The sequence below is a fragment of the Anguilla anguilla genome, chromosome 12, assembly GCF_013347855.1.
Source record: "Anguilla anguilla isolate fAngAng1 chromosome 12, fAngAng1.pri, whole genome shotgun sequence".
Taxonomy (NCBI): domain Eukaryota; kingdom Metazoa; phylum Chordata; class Actinopteri; order Anguilliformes; family Anguillidae; genus Anguilla; species Anguilla anguilla.
Window position 1 is genome coordinate 33,020,097 of NC_049212.1, and position 18,265 is coordinate 33,038,361.

Consider the following 18,265-nt stretch of genomic DNA (forward strand, 5'->3'; position numbering starts at 1 on the left):
GTGAAACTCACCTCTCGGCCTCCCATAGTGATCTAACATACGTCAATACGCCAGCAATTAAAAGGCCCGTGCTGCCCGCAGAGACAGGCCTAAAAGAGAACGAGCCCATTTTAGCGAGAGTGAGGCACGCGCAGGCGTTAGGGAGGGGCGTCCGACCCGCAGGAGCACAGCGTAGCGCGCGCTCCAGCTTCATCGTAAGCACCGCGCTCGGCTCTCCTACCTTCTGTCTTTCTGGAAGGGAACTCGGCAGAACCGCGAGCCAGTTCAGAAGCAACATCTCACCTCTTTATGTGCTGGAGATATTATCATGCACGCTGTGCCAGCACCCAATTACCCATTAGCGCCACTTTAGAAACCAGGGCCAACTTTACTGCCAGGCCACCCCACTGCATGCCACTTAAAGATGCTGCTGCTACTACTGCCCACGTACAAGAAAAAAATGCCATTTCCTGGTACCGTTCCAGCATGACATGCTGTCATAAGACACAACAGTCCAAATACCATGAAAGAAAAAGAAAAAAAACCTGGAGACTGTCCAAAGGCATGGCCGGGGTTCATCCGTCAATGTGTGGACTGTGGGTATTTGTGAGCATATGGCTAATTAATCCCTTTTAGACACTCGGTTGGGTGATCGGCGGGCCTGGCAGACACCGGTCACTCATTACACACCTGAGTGAGCCCATATCTCACACACGGAGAGAGCCCATCATCTAAACTCAACTGAAATTTTAATCCAGGCAGCCCAACAGCTGCTCAAATTAAACACTTAAAAGAAAGCAGCTGAGGAAATATTAAGTGTGTGTGTGCGTGTGTTCTACTAACAGAACGCAACCTGAAAAATCTCTTGTAGTTCACTTTGTCGATCTCTTATGAATTTAAAAGTCTCCATCAAATCGCCCCTTTAAGAGATTAAGCATCGTAACCCTTTGCTCATATCTTTTTTCTTTCATAACAGGAACCAGTTTGGTTGCCCATCTTTCCATAGCCTCTATATCTATCTTATAATACAGTCCCCAGAACTGCACACAATACTCAAAGTGGGCTAACAAAGGTATTGTATAAGATAAGCTTGATAGACTTCTTTAGTTTTTATTCTCAATAATGTAGGCTATATATCCCAGCATCCTGTTGACCTTTCTACTGCTACAATTTATGTTCACTATTATAATTTTTTTTTTTGTATTTGCCACATGAAAAACACTCAGTACCCAAACTGGCAAGACCAATTCTCTCTTTCCTTTTTTTTTGTTAAACCAGAATCCTGATATTCAGAAATGGTTTTTAAAAATAATAACAGAAATTTTTTTATTGTCAGCAGGAAACATTTCCAGGAAAAAACTATTTTTCACTTCTGCGCCAGCACTCCAAAATGTTTCTCAGGAGCAAGTTAGATCATAGCAACAGTGCTACAATTGCAAAGTCTTACGTGCGCGAGGTACAAACCAGAGAGAGAGAAAAAAAAAACCTCATCTCATATTATTTATTAGCTCAAGACCTGTCTTACTACAAAACAAGCCTAGCAGCAAATCCATATTCCTGTACAGGAAAGCAACGGCAGCAGGAGCGTATTCTCTTGGAGTCGTGTGAAGGTAGCGGCGTTTTTTCCGGAGGTGCATTCCCACGCGAGAGCGGCGGGGGGAAGCCGAGCAGCCTCAGGAGACCGCCGGGGGAGCGGCGGGGGAGACCTACGTCACGCAGCCCGACGCGGCGGCGGCGCCGCGCGATCCCCCGAAAAGCGATGCCGGCGTTCCCGGCCACCGGCGTCCATCTTAACGATGAACACGCAAAGTTCCTCAACACGGCGGCGGGCACACTCACTCGGACGCACCCGCGGCTCAGACCGGTGATTAAATTTTGAGCTAAGTGGCAGGCTGGCTGGCCTTTTGTTTCCCAGCAGGAGAGGAAGAGAACACAGAGGGAGGAAGCTGATGACCTTATGAGGGGGGGCCATAATGAATACATTAATGAGAGTGCCACCACAGAGATAATGGCAAGTTTCTGCACCTTCAACTTTTACCCGTACTAAAAACGAGAGACCGCGGAGAGGAGAAGGGTGGGGGGGGACAGGGTGGGGGGTGGGGGGGTGGGTAGGGAGTGGGGAGGGGGGGCAAGCACACGCTGCAAGTCAAAACATTTGTCACAAGGTTTAATTGTGCTCATTAGACAACCCAGCCTGAGCTCCCAATTACGGGGCCTCAATAATTAATTGCACTTGAAATTAAATATATTTTCTCATCGGCGTTTAATTAAAAATGGCCTTTGTTCCTGATTTCAAAATCTAGATCTCGGGGTGAGGCGCTGGATTCCAGCGATGTTTACCTCAGGTGCGTCGGGACAAGGCATGATTTTTTTCCACCCTTTTCCTTTTTTAGTAATTACACCCAGTAATTAAGTCTTAGCAGCCCGATGGGCTAATCTGGCTCGCAGCCAGGTCAGACCTGCTGCAATGTATATTTAGAGCCGCGGTTCCTCAAGCGTGCCACAAAGCACTGCTTCTGCTGAATTTGAGCCCCGGATTCCGCCTCTGCCGCTGGTCTCCACAATGTTTCCACCTTAGAGTCCGTTTCATTTAGACAAAATGGAATCCAAGAAAGACTCCCAAAGTGAACTGTTTCCTGGAAAAGGAGGCGCTAAAGCACACACAAACGACAGAGAACAGGAAACTGACATTTCGACGTCACCTGACGTGAGATTCTCAGGAAGTTTCCTGTTCTCAGTGGATTAAAGGCGCAAATTCATTCTCTGCCACTATAATTAACGCGTGCTCCGACTCCACCTTTTTCCAGGAAACAGTCCACTTTGGAAGTCTTTCTAGGATTCCATTTTGTCTCAGTATTGTCGAGCACCCCACCTTCTCTTATTGTTTTCTGTAGAGCACAGGCATATCTGTTCTGTTTCACTGAGATTACGGGCTTGAAGCAAATTCTAATTTTGGTTTTTAATCCATGCAGTGTAAATGAGAGAGAAAACCCCCCAGGACTCTGGCAGCGGCGTTTCTTATGATGTCAATATCACACATTCAAGAAAGAATACCTACATTCCAGCAGGCATTTGGTGTAGTCTAACTGCCATGCAATCACCATTTTCATAGGACTTGAGTAGCCTCCCAATGGCCAGTGAAGCCCAGAGGAAAAGCAGAAATGGCGGTTTTATCATACACCCGCTGTAATGCATATTTATTGCTGTCTGAGAGGATGGATCTATTTATCTCTCTGATGAAGGCAACGCCGTCTGCCACCTCCGAGCCGAAGAGCTCGCTCAAATTGCGCGACACCGTGTTTCTTTTCCGGCTACATGCAATCTGACTTAATTTCAGCACACAAGTGAGATAAAAATATACCTCTAGCCATATATATGCTAAGCAGGTATGCATGAAAACTATAGGAAGGCAAGCTCCCACTATGAAGTGGAACTACATTTATATGGCACAAAGTAAAAAAAACATACTCCCCAGCTGTTTCAGGAAAAAAATGAAATAAAATAAGAAAATCTAGTGACATATTCTGTGTCTGCACGCTGATCTACAGACATGTTTTCTTTTTTTACCCAGAATGCCACAAGCTAAAACTGTAGAAAATAAAACCATTCAGTATAAATAAATATCACCCAAGGAACACATGGCGGGGGGAATTCAGGCCACACCACAGGTTTCTCTACGAACTGCCGATGCAAATGCAGCAAAAGGCATGTCACTTACATAAAGCAGCATATGACACAACTGCGAGTGCTGCTCGCCCCCGGCGGAGCTGCACAGCAGAGCACAGTAGATTTCCACAAAAATGTGTGCGTGTGTGTGTGTGCATGTGTGTGTGTGTGTGTGTGCGTGCGTGAGTGGGGGTGTGTGTGTGTGTGTGTGTGCGTGAGTGGGTGTGTGTGTGTGTGTGTGTGTGTGTGTGTGCATGTGTGCATGTGTATGTGTGTGCGTGAGTGGGTGTGTGTGTGTGTGTGTGTGTGTGAGTGCATGCGTATGCGTGTGTGTGTGTGTGTGTGTGTGTGTGTGTGAGTGCATGGGTATGCGTGAGTGGGTGTGTGTGTGTGTGTGTGTGTGTGTGTGTGAGTGCATGCGTATGCGTGTTTGTGCATTTGTGCGTGTGTGTGTGCACACTGGAAGCCAGCCCCGCAGAGGCACGCACTCACCGATGAAGTAGGCCAGCAGGAACACCAGCGTGACGGACAGGAGGATGGCGCTCAGCGCGGCACACTTCCAGTTGCAGTGCTTGTACGGCTTCTTCAGGCTGAAGGTGGGCCGGGAGAAGGTACTCCTGGGAAGGGGGCGAGGCGGCGGGGAGTACACCGTGCTGGAGGTGAGCGGGTACCCCGGAGACGTTGTGCAATACAAGGGGGAGGTCCCGCCAGGCTTGAACAGGAAGTGCCTGTAAAAACGTAATGCTGTTACCCGAGGTAACCGCTGCAAGCTGTCATTCATCCTCTCATCAGCCTATGGGCTCATTCCAATCGCTTATTTTATCCGTCCTCGTCTCCTTGGCCCTCGCGTGACCAGGAAATCAATCGAGGGTCATCATCTTTAAGGACAATCCAATCTTTTAAATGCATGATTGCAGAATCTGTGGAAGTATTTTTTTGGAATGCGTGATGTATAAATGATCCACCTGTGGATCTAACTCTCCACGTCAGGCAACGGCTGTAACTGCCATCATTTCAAACTGACGCTTGACTGAGCAAGGACATCCCATTTGCCTAATACATGTAGCCTCCATTCTTCTGTCCTCGTATCTCATCCTCACATCTCTTCCTCACGTCCTCTGTTGGGTGGAGATGCAAGGAGTGACAATAAGCGATTGGAACAAACCCTTCGAACCAGAGCCAAGATGGCGGCACTAACCCGTGTGTCGACCCTTTAGCTGAAGTATGTGCAAACTGAACTGTGAATCAGTATTCAGCTCCCACACACTAGCGGCCACAGAGAGCCTTTTTAATTCACTCTTGTTTGCCAGGAAAATAATTGAGTAATTTGTGCATATTTCACACTTGTGTACCAGGAAAAAAAAAGTAATTTGTGCATGCTTACAAGTATAATACAAACAGTATGTAGTTGGATATTCTTGTTATGAAACTTTTTTATTTTTATTTCTAATACATTATCAAACATTCTTTGAAAATAATATGTATGGATGTATGTATTTATATGTATATATAATTATACACAGTACACATATATGTACACATATTATATATATATATATATATATATATATATATATATACACACACACACACACACAGTACATGTATATATGTGAGTGTGTATGTATGTATGGATAGATGTACGTATGTGTATGTACATGCACATACACAGACATAGGCCCTTTCACTATAAACACAATTGGATTCTTTAAATATGATTCCCAAATGATGTTAAATATGATCCCCCAAACGTTCGGGATCTGCATCTCAAAATTGTGTGAAACAGCTGTGCGGACAGAAATCCTTCACCAATCCCTGAATTATACAAATCCTCCGCACAGGAAACTAAGATTTACGGAGAAAAGGGCCTGAACAATCTGTGTACTCACTTAGCCGTCTAATGCGACAGTTATCTTTGAGCTAAACACACAAAAGACACAGCGAAGAGTGAAATACATTCAGAATTTAGCGCCCTACCTTCGATCTACAAAAAAAGAATGGGCTAAATTCTGAGAGGCACAGCACAGAACTGCTCACTACATACAGTACAGTACTTCATGGCAAAGCAGAAACAATCCTAAAAACCATGGCAGCCCGACAGTCAGCAGGCAACGTACCCGTCGCTGTACGAAGTGTCGCGCGGTTCGGACGCCAGAATGTCCATCTCAATACAGTTGTCCTGTAAATTCTCTAGGAGTGTCTGCTTTGCTATGCGTCTACACACAGATGGAGAAATGGGTGAAGCCGGGGTGAGGCGAGCGCGTAAGCGACACACAGGAAGCGCTGAAAATGAAAACGCTCACCCACACGACAGCAACAAAAACAGGGACGAGGACGACAACAATGACAACGACGACCGCAGCAACAAAACAGGAATCCCACAGCTACGTCACAACAAAAAAAAAAAAGTCAAGCCCTTATGGAACTAGACTAGCATTGAGGTGTTAGTGAGACACTTAACATCTACCCGGTCCTGCTTGGTGTTCATAGGAACTGGACTGAGCTTTGTGGAGGGGGGGGGGGGGGTTTGGAGGGGGTTCCCTTTACCTTGTGTTGTATGATCCCTGCCCCTCCCTCAAAGAATCTTGCTCTTCTCTGATAAACAACAGAGTATTCTGGCTCCTTTATGGTTGTGATTAAAAGAGAACAATGCATCACATTCAATACCCCTCCCACTCCCGCAGGTTCAAGTAGATTCAAACACAGTTTTTTAAATTATAAAAAAACCACAGTGTGAGAATAAGAGAGGTCTAATGCAATTTTTTAAATGATCATTTTTATCACAGTTTGAAAATGAAAATGAAAAAAAAAAAAAAACAGAAGTGCGTGCTTAGGACAGGTTACGATCGAACAGGTTCCCGCTGCAGTTTCCAAAAGGGCCTTGAGTGGTTACGCAATGTTTGGTTTTGACAGAGCACAAGCGGCAAGATTAGGGACGTTTGTTTGAGTAAAAACCCATCCCGCCCGCTTTACTCGTGTTAATGTGACCCGCCGTTCCAGTCATGCCAAGGTTTCGTTCCATAAAGGAGGGCTGAGGTAATGAAATGGGGAGGAAAAAAAATGAACTGTCAACATGCAACGTGCAGACTGAACATGTTCCTCATCTAGACGGGAGGAGAGCCTTGTTGCTTCTTTTCACAATTGGGGCCCGCTAGTGAAAGACAGCTTTATTGTGCCACAAGGCTACGGTTGGAGAAGGTCCGGATAAATGAGCGGAAGAATTCTGGCAGGGGCTCGACGCAGCGGAAGAGGAGGAAAAGACCTGAACGTGGTCCCGGGTCACTTTCCACAGGGCCAGCTTCGGTTCAGCGCACATAGCGGGAAATTTATCAGGACCCCTCTATTCTTCTTTTTAACAAAAAAGTGGGAAAAGGGCCATTATAATACCATTAGCCAAGTTGAGGCGACAGAAGACATCGCGGGGCCCTTGTGGATATTGCTAATGGCCCCAATTTTCAGCATCATTCTAATAATTTATGGGACTTTGGGGAAGACTGCTAATTCATGTCGCTTCGACAAAATTATGCTGAGGACTCACCACCACCCCTCCCGTTCAGAACATCCGTTTTTTGTTTCCTGTGGGAATACTGTTTGCAAGATTAACTGCAGATAATACACAACAGTTAATCATTGATTGATCCAATAACAGTCCTTTCACAAACTAGCAGTAGTGTTCCTTTTCCTGCTAAGTGGACAATCTTCTACTGCTACTTCTACTTCTTCACCCGCTAAATTAGTTTGCTAATTCTCTGGCCAATTTGGGTCTGTTAGGAGACTAAGACTTGCGAGCATGTGGGAAGATGTTAGAAGCCCACAGCTTCCTCTTCCAAGAAGAAGCTTGGTGGGGTTCCTCCATCGATAACATTCAAGTGGTGCCGCCCAGCAACCTCAAAGTTGGTGGGCTGAAAGAAGAGACACCTCTCTCCATCTGAAGGGGCGGGGAATATTTCAATATACTCTGAAAAATTCAATATTCATTGGCCTTTCCAGCTCGCGGTGAAAGAGGTGGAGGGTTTCGGGCCCAAGGGCGCACTATCTCCATTATAAATGATCTAAACATCGGAGCGGTTGGTTAACTTTACCCATCTCTTGAAAGCGCCAACTTCCCAAGGCAGAACAGTGAGCGGTAACCAAAGAAACGCAGTCGGCCGACTCTACACAGAGCCTTAGCACTCGCCGCCGACAGTTTGGTCCAAAGCGCCAACAGGCAGAGAATAAACGAGGCCTGAGGTGCTCGCCGTGGAGAACACCGCGGCCTCCGGGGAGTTTTCCGGAGCGTTCCTTCCCCAAAGCCATCTCACAGCGGCTGTGACTGTGATTACACATCTGATAAAAGAGTAACCTATTGGCCCGGCGGCCAAACCGGACAAAGAAAAGACCCCCCCCCTCCCGTCTTTCAGAGAATCATGTTCAAAAAGCATGTTGGCCAGTGTTGGAGCACAGCCCAGGGTACTGTGATGGTCACCCAGCTCGGAATTAACTAAGAGGACCGAGCACCCTTTTGGTAAGGGAAACACAGCGATTTCAGTCAGACTCGAGTCAAAAGCTTGACTTACTTACTATTAAGTAAATATTTGAAATACTTTAACCCTTGACACTCCAGTATAATTCCTGAAGATTAGTTACACTATAAAAAGAAACATAATATATTTTGTCTGTATTCAGAACAACAAATAATTTTTACCTTCTGGGAAGTAATATGTTTGGTTGAAAACGCTCATGGACCTGCAGAGAATTTTTACAAATTCTACCTGCCATCTAAAGAGTTGAAGTATTTCAAATCCATATTTGACCTAGGACTGACTTTACCACACTTTCACATACTTGGCAAGAAAGAATATTTAAATGAATTCTGTATCCTGTGCACATTAACTCGCAAACAATGCTTAATACAGACGTATGATTTTTTTCAGCACAGTAATAAAAAGGAAATATTGATTTTCCACCCTAAATGTACCAGAGGCCACTAGGATTTGGCTTTATTGCTGAACATTCTCTTCTGCTATCAGCTGTCATAGGCTTGAAGTTATTGATGTGCATGTGCTGACAACATAACCCTCTGTCCATCTGCCTCTTCTTGATAGATCAATATTGAACGTTTTATCTCTCAGTAGGTTTGAATATGACAAATCAGTACTGCCTGATTAATCTGTCAGTAGGCTTGAATGATTCATCAGTACCGCCTGATTAGTCTGTCAGTAGGCTTAGATATGATAAATCAGTACTGCCTGATTAATCTGTCAGTAAATTTGAATATGATAAATCAGTACCGCCTGATTAGTCTGTCAGTAGGCTTGAATATGATAAATCAGTACTGCCGGATTAATCTGTCAGTAAGTTTGAATATGATAAATCAGTATTGCCTGATTAATCTGTCAGTAGGTTTGATATATGATAAATAAGTACTGCCGGATTAATCTGTCAGTAAGTTTGAATATGATAAATCAGTATTGCCTGATTAATCTGTCAGTAGGCTTGATATATGATAAATAAGTACTGCCTGATTAATCTGTCAGTAGGTTTTAATATGATAAACCAGTACTGCCTGATTAATCTGTCAGTAGGATTGAATGATTAATCAGTACTGCCTCATTAGTCTGTCAGAAGGCTTGAATATGACCACTATGTGGGAGGCTGTGGGTCATGTGCGGTCAGCTCTGCAGTGGGGAGCGTACCTGGTCTCCAGTGGAATGTTGCTGTTGAGGAGCCAGTTGTCCTGGGCGCTCCCGGAGTCCTGGGCGCTGCCCGGCCCCTCCAGGGGCAGGGAGCTGTCCGTGGGCACGGGGCTGGGGTTGCTGTGGGGCGTGTAGGTGCTCCGGTTGAGGGAGTTGGCGGAGGCCCCGTGGTGCTGGCTGGAGGGGTGGGAATGGGGCAGCGGGAGGGGGGGCGTCCGGAGCTGGGAGTGGTTCTGGAACGCGCCGTCTACATGCGAGAAAAACAAACAAAACAAAAAAAAGACACGGGCACACTCATTAAATGCGTGGAGGCAACCATCACACAGAAAGACGGAGAGAAGAGAGACAGCGAGAGCAAGATAAAGAGAGAAAGAGAGAGACAGGCAGAGAGATTTACTCGCTCTCAGAAAGTACACTCACAAAGACCGGATCATCAAATCCCAGGGATTTGCTAGCACCAAACTCCAAACATGTTGGCAAATAAATGCTAAACTTCTCAACTCAGTGAGTTTTAGGGAGCTACTGTCCTACATTCTGCTCCATGTTGACATGGAAGATGAACCGCTTCTGTGTTCAGAACACAAATGTGCTCGACAAATAAACTTAAAACACATCCACTGAAAACACGTTAGCCTGTACACCATTCAGGCATGTGCCGTACTTTTTTTAAACCGTGGCGAAGCATTACAACATCGCTTAAGACAATTGCAATGAAAAACAAAATTCAACATCAGGTTCTGAACTTGTCTTAAAGGCAGTAAGGACTCCAATTTAAAAGTTTTTAAATTATTCTTGTAGATCATTCCAAATATGCAGGGCATAAAAGCATACAGCAGTCTGTGCTAGGTCAGCCTATGTCTTTGGAGTCCTGGAGTACAAGCCAGGCTTGTGAGCGTGTACAGTAACTGTAGGTGTTCTAATTCAAAGGCGAAGATAATAAAAATGGTCACCTGCTCAGAATGGACTTTATAGATGAAAACATAGCTGTGCTGATGGCGTCTCTCAGACAGAGAGAGGGGCAGCCAACCTTTTCACAAGAATACAGTGAAATGTACCATTTTTATTATCACCTGTAATAAATCTTAAAGCAGAGTGGTATATGGCATCTAAAGGTTTAAGGTTAGAAGTGGTTACATGCCTGTAATTTATGTTTCCATAATAAATGATGACTCCACAGACATTTAACTAACATTCATTGCAGGCAGATGTATCATTTTGGTGGTGGTTTGACAGCCCTGAGCAAAAACACGAGCATACAGGTAAAAAAAAAAAATACTTTTTCTGTGGTGAAACTGCTAATTGGCTCCAAATGTTGACCTAATAAATACAGCCATTTATTGGGGGGGGGGGGGGGGGGGGGAACTCTTGTTCATTAACATGAAAGCTCAAAGCCTGAACAAAGATACAAATGAAACAGAACTGTTTTCAGTTAAAACATAATTCCTGTTATTTATTCTTTGAAATAAGTCAGAGAGAAGAGGGAACAGAGAGCTGATGGTGTCCGTTTACATGGGAATTGAAATAGAAAATGCAGTAAATGATTTTAAATGCATCTGATCAGTAAACAGTTGTACATCTATACGGTCCGTTTCCCCCGGATTCCACACGGAATCTTGGACAGCCAATGGGGATTTGCCCCCTAAACCTGACGACCCATTAGAGAACGGTGGACGTGACCCGAGGCCAGGAAGGCAGCAGCAGAGGCTGTGAATGTGACTCTCTGAGCGCTTGATCTTCATACAGGGAGACACGCGAGGGCACAGGCCTACAGGAGCACGGCTGCCACGACCTCAGGCTGCCTCCAGGACCAGCGGTCGTCATCACCCGGCAACCAGGGGGGTCATCCAGGGACTCCATCTGCAGACTTAGCGCACGCACACACTCACACACACACGCACACACACACACGTACGCACTCACGCACGCCACACACTGACACTGGGACATGAGGCCCATCCTGAGAGTCAGAGCTCCGGGCCCACAGAGCCACGTTCCCCGAGCCTGCCGGTCGGGACGGAGCCCGCTGAGCGCATTAAAGCAGCGCGCCTCTCACACGCCGCGGCGCTCGGAGAGGGGCGGCGGCGGCGGCGGCGTGGGACTTATTTATACTTCCGCCCGCGCCTTTGTTTCGCTGCTCATTTATCCCAGCCGCAGGGATGCTCAAGGTAGACAGGCAGAGCACCGAGCAAACAAAGCCTTTAAAAAAATAATAATATAAAATAGAAACAAACAAAAGCAAAAAAACCATGACTGCGGGACTTATGTAGAGCAGTGAAAACGCGATCACCTGCGTGCGGTTAGGCTAATGCTATGCTAAATGCTATGTTTATGTGAGCCTCCCTTCTCAGCCAAATGGGGACAAGACGCTTCCGTGCCTCGCTTTGCCGTCCCCCTCGATATCGCCATTACATCTGTTGCTTTTGGGGAAAACGAGGAGCGCACAAAGCTTGTTCTAAACCCGCTTATTTCTCTGGGACTGGATGGGGGGGTAAGAGAGAAAGAGAGAGAGAGAGAGTGAGAGCTAAAGAGGCGCTTCTCCGCCGCCTACGCTTCTGGAGCGCTTCTCTCGCGCGCGCCTCTCCACGCGCGGAACTCTGAGAAACGGAATGTGCAGGGCCTCGTCTGCTCTGACACATCCGCAGCTGTAAGACAGCGGAGAGCTGCCAAGGAACAGGCTGTCCTGACTCCCCGGGTCATCATGGGGGTGCTGAACAGGGGGCTTTTTGTACAAAACCAGATCCTCCTGGGTCACAGGGGTCTCAGAGGCGCAGGCCGAGAGCGTTCCCCTTAGCACTTGATGAAAATAGTACAGCTCCGTGCCTAAATTTGAGAGAGCAGCACCATCTTAGCTGAGACACTGATACTTGGGCTTTGGATTCTTCCCTCACCTGCCTGACACGTCTGGTTAATGCTCAGCATACGTAAGGAGGCCGCCTCCCCTGCTCCCGCCACATTACAATGCCTTAGCAGTTGATATTCAAATGAGTATTCTACAGCTGGCTATGACTTTTTTTTTTTACCCCCCAAACAGTGCAAGTGACAGGAAAAGAAAAGAAAAGAAAAAAAAACACAAAAAAACAACCAGCAGAAGAAAAAAAGAACAAAGCAAGAACATTTTTTAAAGATTTCCAGAGGCGTACAGCACAAGCATGACCGTGAGCTTGCCTTTGCAATACCACAATACATTAAATAAATATCCCTTAAAGTTTCATTGTCACATATTTATTTTACTGATTTAAGGAATATATTTATATGTTAAAAAAAAAAGGTACCGCGCTGCTGCCATTGCTTACCTTGATATTATTTGCGTGTGTGTTTGTGTGTGTGGTATGTTTGTGTGTGTGTGGGTGGGTGCATGTGTGTTTGTGTGTGTGTGAGGATGTGGGGGGTGTGTGTGGTGTGTGCGTGGTGGTGTGCTTGTGTGGGTGTGTGTGGTGTGTGTGTGATGAGTGTGGGTGTGTGTGTGTGTGTGTTTGTGTGGGGAGTGTGTGTGTGTGTGTGTGTGTGGGGCGTGCGTGTGTGTGTCTGTGTGGGGAGTGTGTGTGTGTGTGTGGGGCGTGCGTGTGTGTGTGTTTGTGTCCGTCTGCATGTGTGAGGGGCAGGTGGCAGCATCCATCAGCCTTGGCCAGTGGTTTCCCATCAGGCAGCTGGCCTGTTTGCGCTCCGCAGGCAGGTTAATTATGAGACCTCTGTCTCCCAGCGATGGCCACATTAGTGGCACAGTGTCAGACTCCAGGAGCGGTTCATTACAGCAGTGCACAGAGCCCCTCCACACCCATCACGAACAACATCTCAACGCTTTAGTGCGTTTCAATTCCCCCGAGCCGCCTTGTCTTCCACAAACATTTGTGTTCAGCCTGCTTCGGCCAGCCATGCCTGGGGCTCCGGCTGCACCCACGGGCTGTTCCGGAAGGCCCCCCAGCTGCTCGCCTTGGCCTACTGGCACGTCCTGAGCTCACCTGCTCCGGGAACGGGATCCTCCAAAATGTCGCCTGCAACAGCTCGGCTACAGACCATAAACCAGAACAGGTCACTGCTGGTAGGCTTCAAAAGCAAGGCTCGCCACCGTATCTGCGGCAGAGACGGTCTCACTAAACTGTTTTGTATTCCACTATCAAACACTGTTGCCATGGAAGGGTTTAATGCTGACAAATTTTATTTGATTACAAAAAATATATAAAAAATTGTCCACTCTTGTGCAGTTATATTGCTGGCAAACTCCTTCAAGTTTAAACCGTGTAAACACATTTAACGTAAATGGTTGCTAATCTGCAATTCAAAGTGTTAATTCACTCCAATGAATTGCTTGTTTTATGTACAGCAAAGTCAAAAGATAAGCAGTTAAGTTGCTCTCAAGAGCCCTTGAACCAAAATGGTGTTTTTTTTTCCCCGCATTTGTGTATGACTGGGCCGTGGAAAATCACATGATTTAGCACGAGGCAATTATAACTCTAAAGCAGCTAGCCTCAACCAGAATCAGGGGCAGAATGCGTGTCAGAATCTCCCATTTCTGCCAATCCATCCCATTTACATTTAAAGATATAGCAGACAGGGTTATCCAGAGAAAATGACAGAAGTGCACACACGCTCGTTTAGACAAAGAGCTGCAGGTGCCAAACCAGCTTTAGAATAACCAGCCAAGCTTGATCCGACTGTTAATTTTACCTGTTAACAGCCATAAAATTTTGCCGATTATCTTATATGTTGCCGAGCAACAGAATGCTCCACCTCTGCTATGTGCTGTACAGTCCATGATATTTACAGTGCACTTGACTTGCAGTAGTTCCTTGGGCAATGCTGCAAGCTCTCTCACAGGGAGACCATCTCAGTCGTTGACCTTTCGGCAGGATATCCAGGAGTCCCACTGTTCCTCACAGTCGGTTATCACCAGGGGCAATCACACCGGGAGGTACGACACAGTCTAATTACCATCACAATTTTCTAATAAATAATTCATCGCCCACAGTCAAAGGTGGTAAACAAATGCAAGATACGCCCGTAGCTTTCAAAATTAATGCAAGGCATGGTGTTTTGCAGGACCGAGGAGTAAATGAGAGAGCAGGAGAACTAAGTTCAGATGGACACGACAAGTCTCAAAATGCACTGCAAAATGTGTGGATGTCAATATTAGCAATCCACTCCAGCAAAATCATTCAGTCACTGATTCCTCATTAGATTCCTCCAAGCTTCTCAGGAATCGTTTTTTTTTTTCTCCTGACACAAATTATCGTATGAATAAAGAAAACACAGATGCGGTATTAGTGCATCCGATCACTCATTCCAGTGACGGATTCTGGAGGAGTCGGGTGCCGCACACGCTAATTACCGGGCAGGAGCTGTCACAGCCAGCTCTCGCATCATCTGCATTCTGCTGCGTGCTTGTGACTGACGCGAAAGCCTTCAGAATGTGCGGCGCAGAGAACACGTTCGCACACACACCGATACGCGTGCTCCCGGTTCTGGCAAAGACAGAGATTATTACGCAACTGTCACTCAAGGTTTTCGCAAATAAATGAATAAATAAATAAATAAATAAAACAAGTTGTTGATTCTGGCTGACAGGAGAGAGCTTTTTTTTATCCACTCCATCAAGGCTGTGGATCTAATGATCGGGACACTTTATTCAGATGGAGACACTTAACATTACGGATATCAGATTGTGCATAAAACCGAGCAGCACAATTTGATACTACCCGCTCCATAAGAGGCAATGCGCTGGCGTCCTTGTGCGCTTTCAGCGAAGAACAGCACACCTTATCCATCAACTTCCACATCCGCCCAGCCGCTCATCAATCACACAGATCCAGTATCAGAGCCCAGAGCCATCTCCTTAACGGGCCGCCATCTATCCAACCAACAGCCAGAGCGCAGGACTGGCAGGAACAGGACGACATACAGATATGCACGCAAGCACACGTACACACACACGCACACAAACATGCCCACACACACGCACAGGCACATGCACACACGCACATACACACATGCATGCACACACACATGCACACACACACGCGCGCACACAAACACAACACCGTGGAGAATTCACCATAGCATGCAGTCATGTTATTACAAAACTGAGATTGCCCAAGATTTCTGGCTGCGCTTATGTAGGTGAAGTCATTATTCACTTTGCCTCCACCAGCCGACTGCACACCCGAAAACAAATAAAAGCACAGCCAGTAGACCTAAACAAAAGAGCCCATGCTTCCATCGTTAGGTCAAGCTTAAGACCCCCAATAAAAAACACTGCAATCTGAATAGCCTGCAGATCTCAACAACCTCCATAATCCTCTATACTGGTGTAAAACATGGTGTGTCCCCACAGGATCCCGTACATAAAACACGGGCTCTCTGCATCGTGTGCTTCTCCCACACACCTGTATGTTTATGACACCTGAGGGGACTTTTTTTAGCCCCATCCGGCACTTAATCTGTAAACCAGGAGGTCCCGGAACAGAAAGTTCCCGTGTGAGGAAGGCGACCGAAGTGTCACAGATGTCCCGAAAATAAAAAAATAAAAAAAACAAAAAAAAAACAGCAGAGCCAAAGTAGGGGGAAATTATTCCATGGTTGCGGATTGGGGTGGGGGTGGGGGTAGGGGGGGGGGGGTTTACTGATTGTAGACATGGGGGGTTGGCAACACAGGCAGTTCAAAACTGTGACGATTTTTACCAATATGCATTTTTTCCCCCTTCCTCTTCACAAGTTGCCAGATCCACGCAAACAGTTCCTGGGACACAGGCAGTCCAAAACTGAGAAGTCGCGAACCGCGTTCCAGCAGGATATGGCACAAATAAGGCGCAGGCCCTCTCAAAACGCCAACTTTAAGAAAACCCCAGGAAACCCGCCAGCGAGCCGCGCCACGGTATCAGTGAGAACGTCTCGTTCGGCGCGGTTAACATCTTTTTGAACCGGTCATTAAAGGAACGCGGGACTGACAGAAATCCAGTTACGAGCGATTATCTTTCTCTTTTTTTCGGCACAGACCGTGTCATTACTCAGATCTGGTGACAGGTGGTTCCACACAAGACACTTTACTCCCATATCCGCTTCGGCAGCGGCTCGTAGGACTGTAATTCTCAGAAGCGCACATGAAGGAACGAGGAAAACACAGCGTCAACGTGAAACTGAGAGGACGACTACATTTTCCCGCTCATTTCATATTGTGCTGGTTTACCCACTTTCAGGACCCAGGTACAGCTCAGGTACACAATGTAGCTGGTTTGTCTCCAGCAGGATCCAAACCAGATAACCAGTCGCCCTCTTAAAATAATTTTTTAAATGTTCTTCATCTTATACATGCCAAAATGGCTGCATACTAACTTTAAGATAAATAAAATAAAACAAGAATATAAATTTACTATATGCTCCCGAGCCCGTGCAATTCATGTTTGTGTCGAGTCACTCAATCTCAAGATCAATATATATTAAACTATGCTGAAACCTACACTACGACATTCAATAAAAATAAAATAAATAATATTCAGAAAATGTTTTCACTGCAACATGGTCTTTGTCATCCAAGACTCTTGTATTACGTCAAAAAAGTAAAACATTTTTTTCTGCCAGGAAAAAGCTAGAGGGTTTTCTAAAATGAAACAGAAAAAGAGTAAATCTGAAAGACTGTCTCAGACCTTCAACAATTAACAGCTTTTGACAGCAAACGTCAAAAACTATAAAGGAAATGCAAGCACTAAGGTTTTACCTGATCTCTGAGCAACCCAGTTCTGTCCGCACACAGTGCACCACTGCGCTTGTCTTTGTTCCAGCCTCTGGCCCTCGAGCAGCTCTGCTAACATTGCAGTGCTGAGGTACCATCAAAGGACAAGTGTATCATTTTCACCGAAAGGTAAAAGTTAGACACGGTTTATCACACTCTTCAGTTCAGAACACTCATCAGCCCCACAGCAAACAAAAACTCCAAAAAGAATTCAATGATTCAGCAGCAACGATTCATCACAATGGAGTTCAGCGGCTGTCTCTTTCAAATGAAAAACAAAAAACAAAAAACAAACGAACTGCTCCTAATTTCTGCAGACAAACATTTAAAGGACCTCATAAATGCGGTAAAAGTGCTGACAGCTGTACTTTCCCAGCAAACAAATTTACATGCTAGAACACTCTCCAGTGGGGAGTCAATTACTGTGTCGGGGGCCAGTGCATTCTGGGTAACGACGGGCTCATTACTAAATCTGGAACTGTCCCACAGCGGTACCAACCAAAAGCCCCCCTCAGTGGAAAATGGGGACGGTAAGTGGTGACTACAATGAGCCACCATCTGTAAGTGGCCTGCCTGCAGTGTGATCAAACATTACAGTGGAGCTGCATGACTGTTAATATGATACGTGCTATAAACAAACTGAGCTAGAATGTGATTAGCAGCATTCTACCAGGACTGTTGAATTTTTAAACCAGCATCTCCAATGCCAAAAAAACAAAAAACAAAAAACAAAAGCTTGCTTGAGCACTGCATGGATGTGCTGTATGGGTAACTAATATCTAGTACAATGCTGAATTCTTGACAGACAGACAGATAGATAGATAGATGGCCAGATAAATGACAGACCGATTAATGCATTTCAGAAACATTTATTGCGTTAATCATAGTTAATCACAGTCATGACCATTCTGATACAGACCTACACATTGCATTCGGCCCCTGGTATGAAGAAGTTGAGCATCTCGGTTCAATGCCAGGTGCTAACAGGCCATTAAGGCTGGGATAGTGACTCTCTCTGCGGAAAATCAGGTTTCCTCAGAAGTGTTAGTGAACCAACAGGGGACACCAATCGCCAAATATCAGTCACAAACCCGTTCATAATTTATGAAACTGTCTGTCTGACCCGCCCTCTTCCCAAAGCCAGCACTGGGACGCTGGCCACTCTCGACTAAGGGTGTACTGAGACGACCACATCTACATCTGTTACCAGTCGTCCCACTTG

General features: G+C 45.9%; 1 protein-coding gene across 1 annotated transcript in view; it reads right to left on the reverse strand.

The window, feature by feature from the left end:
• Positions 1-18,265, reverse strand: part of tenm4 (teneurin transmembrane protein 4) — a 209,865-nt gene that overhangs the window by 99,507 nt on the left and 92,093 nt on the right. The window contains 4 exon segments of the mRNA XM_035385277.1: positions 4,138-4,373; positions 5,763-5,861; positions 6,193-6,267; positions 9,321-9,567. Coding sequence (XP_035241168.1) covers positions 4,138-4,373; positions 5,763-5,861; positions 6,193-6,267; positions 9,321-9,567 — 657 coding nt within the window.